The sequence below is a fragment of the Rhinopithecus bieti genome, unplaced genomic scaffold (assembly GCF_001698545.2).
Source record: "Rhinopithecus bieti isolate Rb0 unplaced genomic scaffold, ASM169854v2 scaffold_54056, whole genome shotgun sequence".
NCBI lineage: Eukaryota > Metazoa > Chordata > Mammalia > Primates > Cercopithecidae > Rhinopithecus > Rhinopithecus bieti.
Genome location: NW_016821158.1, coordinates 93274 through 107134, shown reverse-complemented (window position 1 = coordinate 107134; position 13861 = coordinate 93274). Strand labels below are relative to the sequence as shown.

Sequence of the window (13861 nt, the reverse complement as noted above, 5' to 3'; positions counted from 1 at the left end):
TGTGTTAGCCAGGATGGTCTCGATCTCCTGACCTCGTGATCCGCCCGTCTCGGCCTCCCAAAGTGCTGGGATTACAGGCGTGAGCCACCGCGCCCGGCCGGGCCTTACTTTTCAAAACTGATGAGGTTGTCTATTGAAGGGAAGAAGCCCGAGGGCTTGAGGGAATAGATACAGACCGGAACAGCTGTTCTGAAGAGCGCATTACACCAAGAGTTCAGTCTTTATCTTCTCATCCTGTTGCTCTATGTGAGTTAGTGCCAAAATGGGTCTTAGGATATACTGATTATATTGACTATTTTTTCAAACAGGGCTGCAAAAGCAATTTAATGAGTCACTAGCAAAATTTTTTTGTTAACAAAAATAGAGAACAGAGTTTATCACAAGTAGTTTCAGTTATATAATCTATGTATGTGTTTTATTCACTAATCTATATACACATATGTATGCACTGGGCCATGATGTAAAGTATGTCGAATTACGGGTCTGAAAGCCACAATTACAGAAAACAGCCAAATGTGGTGGCACGCGCCTGTAATCCCAGCTACTTGGGAGGCTGAGGTAGGAGAATTGTTTGAACCTGGGAGGTGGAAGGTGCAGTGAGCCAAGATTGTGCCACTGCACTCCAGCCTGGGTGACAGAATGAGACTCTGTCTCAATAAAAAAAATGAAAATAAAAAAAGAGAGTCTATGTAAAAGAACATCAAAGGCACAGCCACAAAGCCCCTGCACTTGATTCTACTGGCAGCCACGTGCCACTTGATTCCTTGACAACATGAAGTCAGCTTTCCCATGTCACTTACTTTGGACTGGTTACATTCACTCAAAAGGTTCACAACAGCTGACTGGAATCTTCATCGTGAAAAACTGATTTAGACCCTCTAAATTGTTTTCAATCTCTAAAATGTCAACCAAATTCAACTAAAAGGGTAGCCCTGAAGATTTAAAGCACACAACTTTCACTCTATCTGAAAATGGCCTTGCCCACTCTAAAGCAACCATGGTGTTTCTGTTTTCTCCTATCTGTGAACCCCTCTTCTTCTATTTTACCTGTGGAAATTCTACCTGTCCCTGCCTTTCTTTTTCTTTCTTTTTTTTTTGAGATGGAGTCTCGCTCTGTCGCCCAGGATAGCACAATCTTGACTCACTGCAACCTCCGCCTCCCGGGTTCAAGCGACTCTCCTGCCTCAGCCTCCCAAGTACCTGGGATTACAGGCACCCGCCACCACGTCTGGCTAATTTTTCCATTTTTAGTAGAGACGGGGTTTCACTATGTTGGCCACGCTAGTCTTATACTCCTGACCTTGTGAGCCACCACACCCGGTCTATCTGCCTTTTTTTTTTTTTTTTAAATGCTTAACTCAGTAGTACCCAACTTGTGCATGCAAACTTCTACCAAGCAGCCAAATTAGCAAAGAGAAAGCCCAAAACCCACAGAGAACAATAACACTGTCGACTAAACATTAACATGCCACATATTCACTCTTGATATACAAAGATGATTGTGGCCAGGCGCGGTGGCTCACGCCTGTAATCCCAGCACTTTGGGAGGCTGAGGTGGGCAGATCACTTGAGGTCAGGAGTTCAAGAACAGCCTGACCAACATGGTGAAACCCTGCCTCTATTAAAAATGCAAAAATTAGCCGGGCGTGGTGGCAGGTGTCTGTAATCCCATCTACTTAGGAGGCTGAAGCAGGAGAATGGCTTGAGCCTGGGAGGCAGCAGTTGCAATGAGCCAAGATAGCGCTACTGCACTCCAGCTTGGGCCACAAAGCAAGACTCCATCTCCAAAAATAATAATAATAAAAAAAATAAAAATTTAAAAAGGCATCAATGAATTCAAAGTATCTTTCATTACACATTATCTTCATCACAGATACTACAATACAATTACTATCATGATATTAAAAAGAGGTGTGTATGCCGGCCACAGTGGCTCACACCTGTAATCCCAGCACTTTGGGAGGCCGAGTTGGGTGGATCATGACGTCAGGAGCTCAAGGCCAGCCTGGCCGAGATGGTGAAATCCCATCTCTAGTAAAAAGTACGAAAATTAGCCAGGCACGGTGGCAGGTGCCTGTAATCCCAGCTGCTCGGGAAGCTGAGGCAGGAGAATTGCTTGAATCTTGGGGGCGGAGGCGGCAGTGAGCAACAGAGTGAGACTCTGCTTCAAAAAAAAAAAAAAAAAAAGGAGACATGTAACCAGCAGTTTCAAATTTGAAAGGGTTGAAAAACCTAGGCCTAGTTCAAGTTTCTTCCATGAGGCCTCCTTTACTGTTTTGGTGTTAAATTATAAAAATCTTACAAGGATCAAATCCTACCTACCACTCTGCCATATTTATTTTATTTAAATGATGTGCTGCATGCTGCCGTCTGAAATTAGCTCAACATTTCCTGTTAATCTATAGTCCTGTTGTACCTGTCTCTTGTCCGATCATTTTATTTCCCACAGTTCACTATCTACTAGTCTAAGATATTTGGGAGTCTTGTGATCACTGCCTTGGCTGTGCTCCGTGGGCACTGCTTTCCGCCGGGTCCTGGAGTCATCACCCCTTTCGCCTCTCGGTCTCCCGCAGGTGCAGTGGAGGAGAAGGATGAGAAAGCATGGCTGCCGCTGGCCCTTCTGTGGCCTCCAGTCGCCTGTCTGTGACTTTTGATGCTGTTATTGATGTTCTTCCTTGGCTTCAGCAGCTATTTTTGCTATAATAATCCTGCTGCCCTTTAGACTCAGGATAAACGGGATATGCAGGTGAACACCATGAAATTCATGCTGCTATATGCCTGGTATTCTTGGCCCAGTGTGGTTTTGTGTTTCTCTGGTGGCTTTTTAAAAGACCAAGTATTTGGAATATGATGGGGCACAATTATTTTTAGCTGTTTCATTTGCATTGGACAGGTTGTTTTGTTCTGGGTGGAATATTTAGTGTTTTTTGGCTGATGGAATTTGAAAGATTTGTGTTTGGGATTGGTGGGGAGTGCTTAGCAGTTGCCCAGAATACATATGCTGTGAGCTGGTTTAAAGACAAAGAATTAAACCTGGTGTTTGGACTCCAACAATTTAGCGTGGCTAGAATTGGAAGTACAGTAAACACGAACTTCATGAGTTGGCTGTATTCTAAGATTGAAGCTTCATGGGGTTCTGCTGGTCACACAACCCCTGGAGTCACACTTAAGACTGGGGGTAACATGTCTTCTTTCACTAATCTGTGCCTTCCTTGGCTCTTGCTTACTTAGATCCCAGAGCAGGGAGAATCCTTTATAAAGAACAAAAAAAAACGGGGGGGGGGAGGGGTTTAATTAACTGACGTAAAGGATTTCTCCTTACCCCTGTGGCTCATATTTATCATCTGTGTCTGCTAGTGTGTTGCCATGTTCCCTTTTATTAGACTTGGGAAAGTTTTCTTTACAGAGAAATTTGGATTTTCTTTCCAGGCAGCAAGTGCAATGAACAGTGTTGTATATGTCGTATCAGCTCCCACGACCCAGTATTTGGGCTCCCGGTGGCTGACACAGGGAACAACAGCATCTGGGTTCTGTGTGTGGTCGGAGCCACTCTTGTGTCCCACGTGATGCTGGCCTTTATGATGGGGAGCCCTTGGGTTGCTATGTGTCTTCTGGGAATCTCCTAGTCATTGCCTGCCTGTGCATTATGGCCAATAGTGGCATCTGTAGTTCCTGAACATCAACTGGGAACTGCATATGGCTTCACGCACTCCATTCAGAATCTTGGGTTGCCCATCTTTTCCATCACTGCTGGGATGATACGGGGTACTCGGGGACATTTGTTTTTTTACAAGTTTTCTTCATTGCCTGTGTTTCTATGTCACTATTATCTGTGGTCTTACTCTTATTTTGTGAATCATGCCCAGGGTGAGAACCTCAATTACTCCACAAGACAAAGGGGAGAAATAAAATTTGCCCATACTTAATAAGTTTAAATGACTGTGTCATGAGAATGGGCTTTGCGCATCATTGGTTTGAAAATCTCCATTTAAAAAAATTTAGTCATTAGAAAAAATAATGGAATGGCAAGTTATATTTATATCCAAATACATCTATTTCAAAGTGTATCTGTGAGAACTATTTTAGCCTGGGTCTTCTGTACTGTATGTTGCTGAAGAATTCTACAAAAGGCCAATCAACAATGAAAGGTTTAGAAAACTGCTCTGGAACATCCAGGTGAACTTCCGAAAAGAACAGTGAAAAAAGAAAAACACTGGAGCTTCTGTTATCTTCATTAAGTATGTATCTTAGGGATACGATCTTTCCTTTATCTTATAGCAGAAAAAAAAATGGCATTGTCATAGGCATTCCCTGTAGTGGTAGGGAATAATGCCAGAAAATATGTGAAGATTTTTATGAAGTCTCTTTCTGTTCACAACCAGTAGCTTGTGCTCTGCTCTGTGGTTATGTGGACTACTGAGCAGTGACCCATCTGAGTTTATTTCTCTGTTACTGAGGACCCTAATTTCTTAGGGACACAGTATTATAGTACAAACTCTCCACACAGTTTTTCATATAATCTAATTAGTAACTACAAAGTGTCCTTCAAATTATAATTGACATTTACAAAGATAAATAACAAAACCGCAAAAGGGGAAAAAGTAAGGTTTTTTTTTTTGCTATTATAAGCAACAGAACATTGAAAGTTTGAAACATTTCCTAAGCATAGGGTTTTTACCCTAGAAACAAAACTGTTAAGACCAAATTTAATTGTTCAAAGTCACTCAACTAAGAAGAGTGGTAGAGTTAGAGAGCTAACCAAAGGCAGTCCCCAAAGTCCATGTCCTTGAACACTACATGATAAACAGCAAGGCATTACCACTGATCATTCAATTTCTAAGCAATGCAGGTACTAGGTTCATTCCCTCCAGAATTTCATTACAGAACAGATGGCTTCTGCCGCTACATCTTACATAGGACAGTAAAATAATTCATAACTGGAATAGAATTTTGCAACTGTAAAAGAATGTAATTCCGAGTTTTGGTTAACTGATTCTTCATTTCCTACATCCACCCAAGGTAAGGCAATATTACAAAACACATAATCTTAAGATTCTCCAAAATTTTCATACCATTGCCAGTGCTTAAAAACAAAATAAATAAATAAGGCATACTCCTTGAACAGACCAGCCACTGGTGATGAAAGGAAAAAGAGAGATAGAAGATACACAGACATCGTTCATTAATAATTTACAAAATGTTATAATTATACAGTGATATCCAGGTTTCTTAAACTTTCTGGGTTTTTTGTTTGTTTGTTTAAGACATGGTCTAGCTCTGTTGCCCAAGCTAGAGTGCAGTGGCATGATCTTGGCTCACTGCAGTCTCCTGGGTTCAAGTGATCCTCCCACCTCAGCCTCCTGACTGCAGGCATGCATCACCATGCTTGACTTATTTTTGTATTTTTTGTAGAGACAGAATTTCACCATGTAGCCCAAGCTGGTCTCCAACTTCTGAGCTCAAACGTTCCACCCTTGACCTCCCAAAGTGCAGGGATTACAGATGTGAGCCACTGTGCCCATCCTAAACTTCATTACTGCAAACCTATTGCCACTTCTACCTGAAATTTCAATTTCTGTGGATGTGAGTGGTTATCCATACTGCTTGATAATCAGTCTGAAAATAGTTGGTATACCTTACCAGTTCAGAATGTACATTTCCTAGAAAAACGTTAAAGACTACTGCACTGGAAAGATTCATTAATAAAAATAAACACGTAATGCAATATAAAGATGAGTATGACTGAATTAAGACTTGTGGCAACTATAGGAGTCTCAAAGTAACCCTTGAATGTACCAGTTATCAATCACACAGACTGAAGAGAGTGGAGTGCCCTCTAGTGACTAACTGAGGGCTAATGAGGGCACGGTGAGATAATCACACCAGCTTTTACAGAATTTTGGTTCAGTATTATTTCTATTACCTAATTATAAAGTAGTGAATTAACCACTTAGGTCTGGGTACCATCTGAGCCTATACTAATTTATTTTCAATCCTGTAACACCCCTACCCCCCAGTACAAGCCTCTACTTCCCTTCACAGGCAGTTATTTATACATAAGGTGTATACTTTCACTCCCAACAGCGCTCTTCCAACAATTCCAAGATGGCCTCTACTCTCTCCATTCCACTGAAACAATTACAAGAACATCACTACTTTCTTACTTTCTGTTAAGACAACCTTTTTTTTTTTTTTTTTTTTTTTTTTGGAGACAGTTTTCCTCTTGTTGCCCAGGCTGGATGGAGTGCAGTGGCACGATCCCAGCTCACTGCCAATGTCTGCCTCCCGGGTTCAAGCGATTCTCCTGCCTCAGCCTCCCGAGTAGCTGGGATTACAGGCACGCACCACCATGCTCGGCTAATTTTGCATTTTTAGTAGAGATGGGGTTTCTCCGTGTTGGTCAGGCTGGTCTCCAACTCTTGGCCTCAGATGATCCTGGCCGCCTCGGCCTCGTACGCCACCACGTCCGGCCAACAACAAATCCATTCTATGAAGTACATGATCCTTGGTAGCATTTTAAAAGGCTTACTTCTAACAAACCTTTCTTCATCCCCCTGTATCTTCCTTTGCCTTTCTCAGGTCCTGCCCTAGGAACATCTCTCTCTTTCCTGAGCAAAGGCTACTGATCTCAGGAAGGCACAGTCCAGAAGTGACCGCCAGTATTCTCAGCAGCATATACACACTCCAGAGGAGCTGCCAGAAATACTGCTGTGATTCACATCTCAATTCAACAGCCAACACTTTTAAAAATGCATACCAAAGACCAGAAACGGTTTTGTTTTCTTTTTTGAGATGGAGTCTCGCTCTGTCACCAGGCTCGAGTACAGTGGTGTGATCTTGGCTCACTGCAACCTCCACCTCCCGGATTCAAGCGATTCTCCTGCCTCAGCCTCCTGAGCAGTTGGGACTACAGGTGTGCGCCACCATGCCCAGCTAATTTTTGCATTTTTAGTAGAGACAGGGTTTCACCATGTTGGCCAGGATGGTCTCGATCTCCTGACCTCGTGATCTGCCCACCTCGGCCTCCCAAAGTGCTAGGATTATAGGCGTCAGCCCCAGCGCCCGCCCAGAAATGGGTTTTTATTAGTGAAAAGAAAAAGTGTTGTCTTTGGTGGAGCTGGAGGTACACAACATACAGTCAGTTACGTGACGCTTTACGACAGGATTATGATCTGAGAAAGGCGTCCTTGGGTGACTCTGTACATCAGAGTGAACATACACAAGCCTACAGGGTATGGCCTACTTACACACCTGGGCTTTAGGATACAGCCTATAGTTCCCAGGCTACAAACCTCCACAGCATTTTACTGTACTGTATACTGTAGGCGATTGTAACACAATGGTGTACATCTAATCCTGAGAGGTCAGGGGTTCAAGACCAGCCTGCTCAACATGGTGAAACGGCATCTCTACTAAAAATACAAAAATTGGCCAGGCGCGGTGGCTCAAGCCTGTAATCCCAGCACTTTGGGAGGCCAAGACGGGCGGATCACGAGGTCAGGAGATCGAGACCATCCTGGCTAACATGGTGAAACCTCGTCTCTACTAAAAAATACAAAAAAACTAGCCGGGCGAGGTGGCGGGCGCCTGTAGTCCCAGCTACTCGGGAGGCTGAGGCAGGAGAATGGCGTAAATCCGGGAGGCGGAGCTTGCAGTGAGCTGAGATCCGGCCACTGCACTCCAGCCCGGGCGACAGAGCGAGACTCCGCCTCAAAAAAAAAAAAAACAAAAAAACAAAAAAAAACACACACACACACACACACAAAAATTAGCCGGGCATGGTGGCAGGTGCCTGTAATCCCAGCTTCTTGGGAGGCTGACGCAGCAGAATCACTTGAACCCAGGGGACAGAGGTTGCAGTGAGCCAAGATCACGCCACTGCACTCCAGACTGAGAGACAGAGCGAGAATCCATCTCAAAAAAAAAAAATTTTTTTTTTCAATGAGGCCCTTAGAATTGAGCTCCAATCTGGATTCCCAACCAATGCTCCATACAGACATCAGTTTAGGAGAGTTTTTCTTGTTTTCATGTACGTAATACAAGGGTAACTAGATTCTGTCACTGAAATGTTGCTGTGTCTCCCAAGGTGGTGATGTTGAAAAACTACAAGAATAGATCTGAACTTCACCTGGCTCACATCCCAGGTGTGGTAAGTGGGTAAGGATCTGGCTGCATCAAACATCTTTTGGTGACAAAATTGTTAGGAAACATGCTTTCAAATCACAGTAAGGTTAGGAGGAAGCACTTCCAGATGGTCTTCAATGGCTACTGTTATCTGCCAAAAACCTTAATCATGTGGGGTAGCCAAATTCAGTTATCTCAGTTTGTAAAACTTATCAATGCAAACTACAATCAGGAAACACATCAGCAAAACTTCGGATTGGCAATCGTTATCACAAACACAAATGTCCACACTATGGTTCAACTCTGTAAGTATCAGCCTAGCCTGGCACAGAAATAGCTCCAAATCTTTTCCATTAGCTGTTTTCTGAGGAGGAAAAGAGCTACTAACTTAGAAAACCTAAAAACAACTACTTGACCATCACCAAAAAAAATGTTTGATGCATCCAAATCCTTACCCACTTAGCAGCACTGAGATGAAGGTTAAGTGAGAAAGTATAGTCCAGACCTCAAGAAACTCAGATCTAGATCTGTCCCTGTCACTCAGTTGTATGGCTTTAAGAAGGTCACTTCCTTTTTTTCCCCCAATACCTGAACTGCTGCAAAAAGCATGGAAACTTCTATCAGTCACCAATGTAAGGAAGTCTTGATGCATCTTTGTGTGTGTGTGTGTGTGTGGGATGGAGTCTCGCTCTGTCACCCAGGCTGAAGTGCAATGGCACAATCTCAGCTCACTGCAACCTCCACTTCCTGGGTTCTAGCGATTCTCCTGCCTCAGCCTCCTGAGTAGCTGAATTACAGGCGCGTGCCACTACACCCGGCTAATTGTTTTGTCTTTTTAGTTGGGACAGGGTTTCACCATGTTGGTCAGGCTGGTCTCGAACTCATGACCTCGTGATCTGCCCACCTCAGTCTCCCAAAGTGCTGGGATTACAGGCGTGAGCCACCGCGCCTGGCAGATGCATCTTACAAAACAATACATACTTGTAAATTTAAGTTAATCTGCAAACATTCAGAGCAGAAAATAAGACTGTGGTCTTTGCATCTAGAAATGTACTACACGAAATATTTTTAAAATTCTACTTCTCTTCTTCTACTCTTATTTAATATCACTACATTGTTGTCTATCCTTAAGTCATTGGTTTAACAATTAATAGTCAGTTAACAGATTATCATATAGTCTAACAATAACTTCCAACAAACTAGGAGAAAGTGACCATTAGTTTAGTTTAGGATAAGAACACCTAGATTCTAACTAGTATTCGGTGGGGACTCAAGTAGAGAACCACGAAAATAGACCATCTTGAAAATTCTCCTTAGCCTTCTTAAAACAGTGATGTGTATAACACATTCTCAATTCAAATGTCCAAAAAATATATAATTATCCTGCCTCCTGAATTCAAGTGATTCTCCTGCCTCAGCCTCCTGGATAGCTGGGATTACAGGCGTGCCACCAAGCCCAGCTGATTTTCATATTCTTAGTAGAGACGGGGTTTCACCATGTTGGCCAGGCTGGCATCAAACTCCTGACCTCTCAGGTGATCCGCCGACCTCAGCCTCCTAAAGTACTGGGATTGCAGGCATAAGCCACCACACCCAGCCTGAAACTATTATTTTTAATAGCAACAGGTCTTAGACATTAGAGATTCAAGGAGAACACAAAAACTCTTCAATGATCCAATTCAGTAGAAAGGATACGGAATACAGTCATTTCTCCTGCTCCTTAAAAAATAATTTCATTTCAGTTTGCCAAAATACTTGTGTTTTTGCTTTGTTTTGTTTTGAGATGGAGTCTCACTTTGTCACCCAGGCTGGAGTGCAATGGTGTGGTCTCAGCTTACTGCAACCTCTGCCTCCTGAGTTCAAGTGATTCTCCTGCCTCAGCCTCCTGAGTAGCTGGGACTACAGTCGCACGCCACCACACCCATTCCCAAAGTGCTAGGATTACAGGCGTGAGCCACCGCACCCAGCCTGCCAAAATAGTTTTTAATTCAATGTATTAAAAGAGCTCCATTTTGAAGATGTCAGTTCCATTATACTTACTAAAGTGTATCTGGAGGGCCAATAATAAGGACTTCCCATCGGTAGAGATCGTTGTCATCTATTAAACCTGCAGAAAAGCCTTCCACTGGATTTTTGTTGAGTTCTGTGGAAAAAGCAAAGTTTAATCAATACATTTAAGCACATAATTTTCATCCAATAGATAAATTACAGAACTTGAGCATACATGTTATATATAAGTTTTAAACCATCAAACAGATACACCTTGCCAGGCAAAATGCTACTTGATGGCCAAAATATTTTCATGTCTATACTATAAGAAAGTCCTGGGTAAAGCAAACTCTCCAGAAGATCAACTTCTACTGGTGTCCAGCCAGGCTCTTGTCATTCTAGGTGGTCCTACAGTGGTCTTTTAAGGAAGCTTATTAAAATGCAGATATCCAGGCCCATCCCCTAGAGATTCTCGTTCAGAAGGAACCCCAGAAATCAAGTCAAGCTGGCAATTCTTAAGCTGCTGTCTTTAGGGTATGCTTTCAGAGTGTCTGATCATACCTTTTCATTGGAATGTACTGAGCTTAATAACTTTCATTTGTACTAACACTTGTACACCTATTTGACATGCCCCTATAGTCGTGGGGACCTGCTCCTACAGTGCTCCTGTGTGCCCATCCATCTCTGAGCACAAGGAGAGCAGAGGTCCCATAAGTTTTGTCTGTGTATGTTGACCCTCTGAGAGCCACAGTTTCTGGGCCACAGGAGTAGCTTAAGAGTAATAGCTAGAGCATACAGGAATGGCTGTAGCATCATGAGGTTCTTCTCTTCTAAAGAGAGTGCCGTGGCATGGAGAAAGAATGACAGGGTGGGAAACGAGAGGCGAGGAACTAGCGAGGTGGGGGCACACAAGCCAAGACAGGGACCTTAAGGAGCAGGTGAGCAGGGGTGCAGGGCCCAAAATGTTTCCAGAGACACCAGACTTAACAAACTACTGGCCTATTAATGGTGAGCAGACCATGTGAAAAATTTTTAAGCAGTTTAATGAGGTATAACTGACATTCAGTGAACTGCACAGACTTAAATTACACAATTTGGCCGGGCACGGTGGCTCACACCTGTAATCCCAGCACTTTGGGAGGCCGAAGCAGGTGGACCACCTGAGGTCAAGAGTTTGAGACCAGCCTGATCAACATGGAGAAACCCTATCTCTACTAAAAATTCAAAATTAGCCAGGCGTAGTGGCGCATGCCAGTAATCCCAGCTACTCAGGAGGCTGAGGCAGAAGAATTGCTTGAACCTGGGAAGCAGAGGTTGCGGTGAGCTGAGATCGCACCATTGCATTCCAGCCTGGGCAACAAGAGCAAAACTCTGTCTCAAAAAAAAAAATTATAAATAAATAAATAAATACAAATTTAAAAATTAGCTGGGCATGGTGGCGTGCGCCTGTAATCCCAGTTACTCAGAAGGCTGAGGCAGGAGAACTGCTTGAACCTGGGAGGCAAATGTTGCATTGAGCCAAGATCACGCCATTTATTGCACTCCAGCCTGGGTGACAGAGCAAGACTCCATCTCAAAAAAAAAAAAAAAAAATTTAAGAAGTACTGATATATGTATACACCAGAGGAACCAACACAACAATCACAATAGTGAATGCACGTATCAATCACCCACAAAATTATCACGTTTTACCTGCCAGTGGAACTGGGTACTCATTGGCTCAAATTGGAAAGTGGGGACAAAGAACACTCAAGAGTAGACTGGTTTGAAAAGGACTTGGTGGGAGTCTCAACAGGTGTGTAATTCTCGTGTACTACCTGCCATCATTCTCATGCAGCTTTGTCTAAGGATGAAAGACAGTATAATACAACTCGGAGTGCTACCAAGGACTGAACCAATGTGTAGGTAACTGAGGAGATATTAATTTTGGGGATAATCAGAGATAGTGTTATTTCAACAACTAGGATTTAACAACATGCCAGCAAAATATGAGAAAGTCAATAGAGAAAATTTATTATTTAGGCCGGGCGTGGTGGCTCACACCTGTAATCTCAACACTTTCAGGAGGCCAAGGAGGGTGGATCACTTGAGGTCAGGAGTTCAAGACCAGCCTGGCCAACATGGTGAAACCCTGTCTTTAGTAAAAATACAGAAATTGGCCAGGCATGGAGGTGGACACCTGTAATCCCAGCTACTCAGGAGGCTGAGGCAGGAGGATCACTTGACCTGGGAGGCAGAGGCTGCAGTGAGCCGAGACCATGCCACTGTACTCCAGCCTGGGTGACAAAGCGAGACTCTGTCTCAAAAATAAAAATAAAAAATTTATGTTTAAACATGGAAGTGCTTCTTTTCTTGAAATTTGAGGGGAGATTTGTATAAGTCTAATATTTTTGCATAACAGGCAAATTAGACTTACAAACAGTTAAAATCAGCACTGTATTTCAATACACAAGAAAGGTATTTTACTTTAAAGTGGCTAATCTAAAATACTTTTAAAGATATTGAAAGTGCAAACACATTAAGAGGGGAATAGCATTTTCACTGTTACTTTGTTTATGCATGCATATGTGTACTGAGTNAGTGCTTCTTTTCTTGAAATTTGAGGGGAGATTTGTATAAGTCTAATATTTTTGCATAACAGGCAAATTAGACTTACAAACAGTTAAAATCAGCACTGTATTTCAATACACAAGAAAGGTATTTTTACTTTAAAGTGGCTAATCTAAAATACTTTTTAAAGATATTGAAAGTGCAAACACATTAAGAGGGGAATAGCATTTTCACTGTTACTTTGTTTATGCATGCATATGTGTACTGAGTGCCAACTATGTTGCAGACATTCTAGTAACACAGAAAGTCACACTTTCCTGTCGACTGAGGGATGGAGTGGAGCACACAAAAAAAAAAAGAAGGGCACACAAATGCGCTGTGAGGAGTTGTTTTCTACAAGAGTGATTTCATTTCCAACCTTTTTCTAGATAAACACCATTACATTACTCGGACCATTTTCTGCAACACTGTACGCAAGAGTCTTGTGAAAGATTCTATAATATATCCAGAAATTACCTAGTTGCTGCATTTTCCACCAGAAGTCCAGGGTTTATAAACATAGGTGAGTAAGCTCTGAAATTATTTATTACAAAATTACATGGTCAAAATTACCCTTGGAAATTTCCTTACACTTTCCATAAAGTATATCATTGCTTCTTACTCTTGTCAAAACCCCCAAGTTCTTGAAATCTTTTGCCCATTCTTTCCATGCATCTCTTCTGCAGACCTAATTGTGTCCTTTGCTTGTTCCATGGAAGTAAATACAAAAGCAATGCTGAAAAATGTCCAACGCCTCACTTTTGTCATGGCTTCTGCCCCCAGCATGACTCTTCCTAGGTCTAGATGCGTGAATATTTAACAGGCTTAATCCACTTAAAGCGATAGAACCGTACCATACCTTCACGAACGCTTCCTTCAAGGTCCCTATCAATACTAGCCCCCTTCATGAAGTCTTCCCTAAATAATTTATCAAATAATCTTTTGGCTTCTGCTAAATTCCTATTGATTGTACTTCAGTCTGTCTACATCTCTGGCACTTGACCAACATCGGCTCCTCATCCCCAGAGAAGTAAACAGGCAATTACAATGTGCTCCAACAATAGTACAAGAATTTGAGGGCACATAAAAAAGAAGGGCACATAACATAATCATGAGGAATAAGAAAAGGCTTCTACAAAGAAAAGCAATAAAGGATTTG

General features: G+C 42.5%; 1 protein-coding gene and 1 pseudogene across 1 annotated transcript in view; one reads left to right on the top strand and one right to left on the bottom strand.

Moving 5' to 3' along the window:
* UBE2G1 (ubiquitin conjugating enzyme E2 G1) overlaps positions 1 to 13861 on the bottom strand; it is a 106358-nt gene that overhangs the window by 31954 nt on the left and 60543 nt on the right. The window contains exon 2 of the mRNA XM_017860189.1: positions 10165 to 10267. Within this exon, the coding sequence (XP_017715678.1) occupies positions 10165 to 10267 (103 nt within the window). The remainder of the gene's footprint in view (positions 1 to 10164; positions 10268 to 13861) is intronic.
* Positions 2726 to 3926, top strand: LOC108520712 (major facilitator superfamily domain-containing protein 1 pseudogene; annotated as a pseudogene).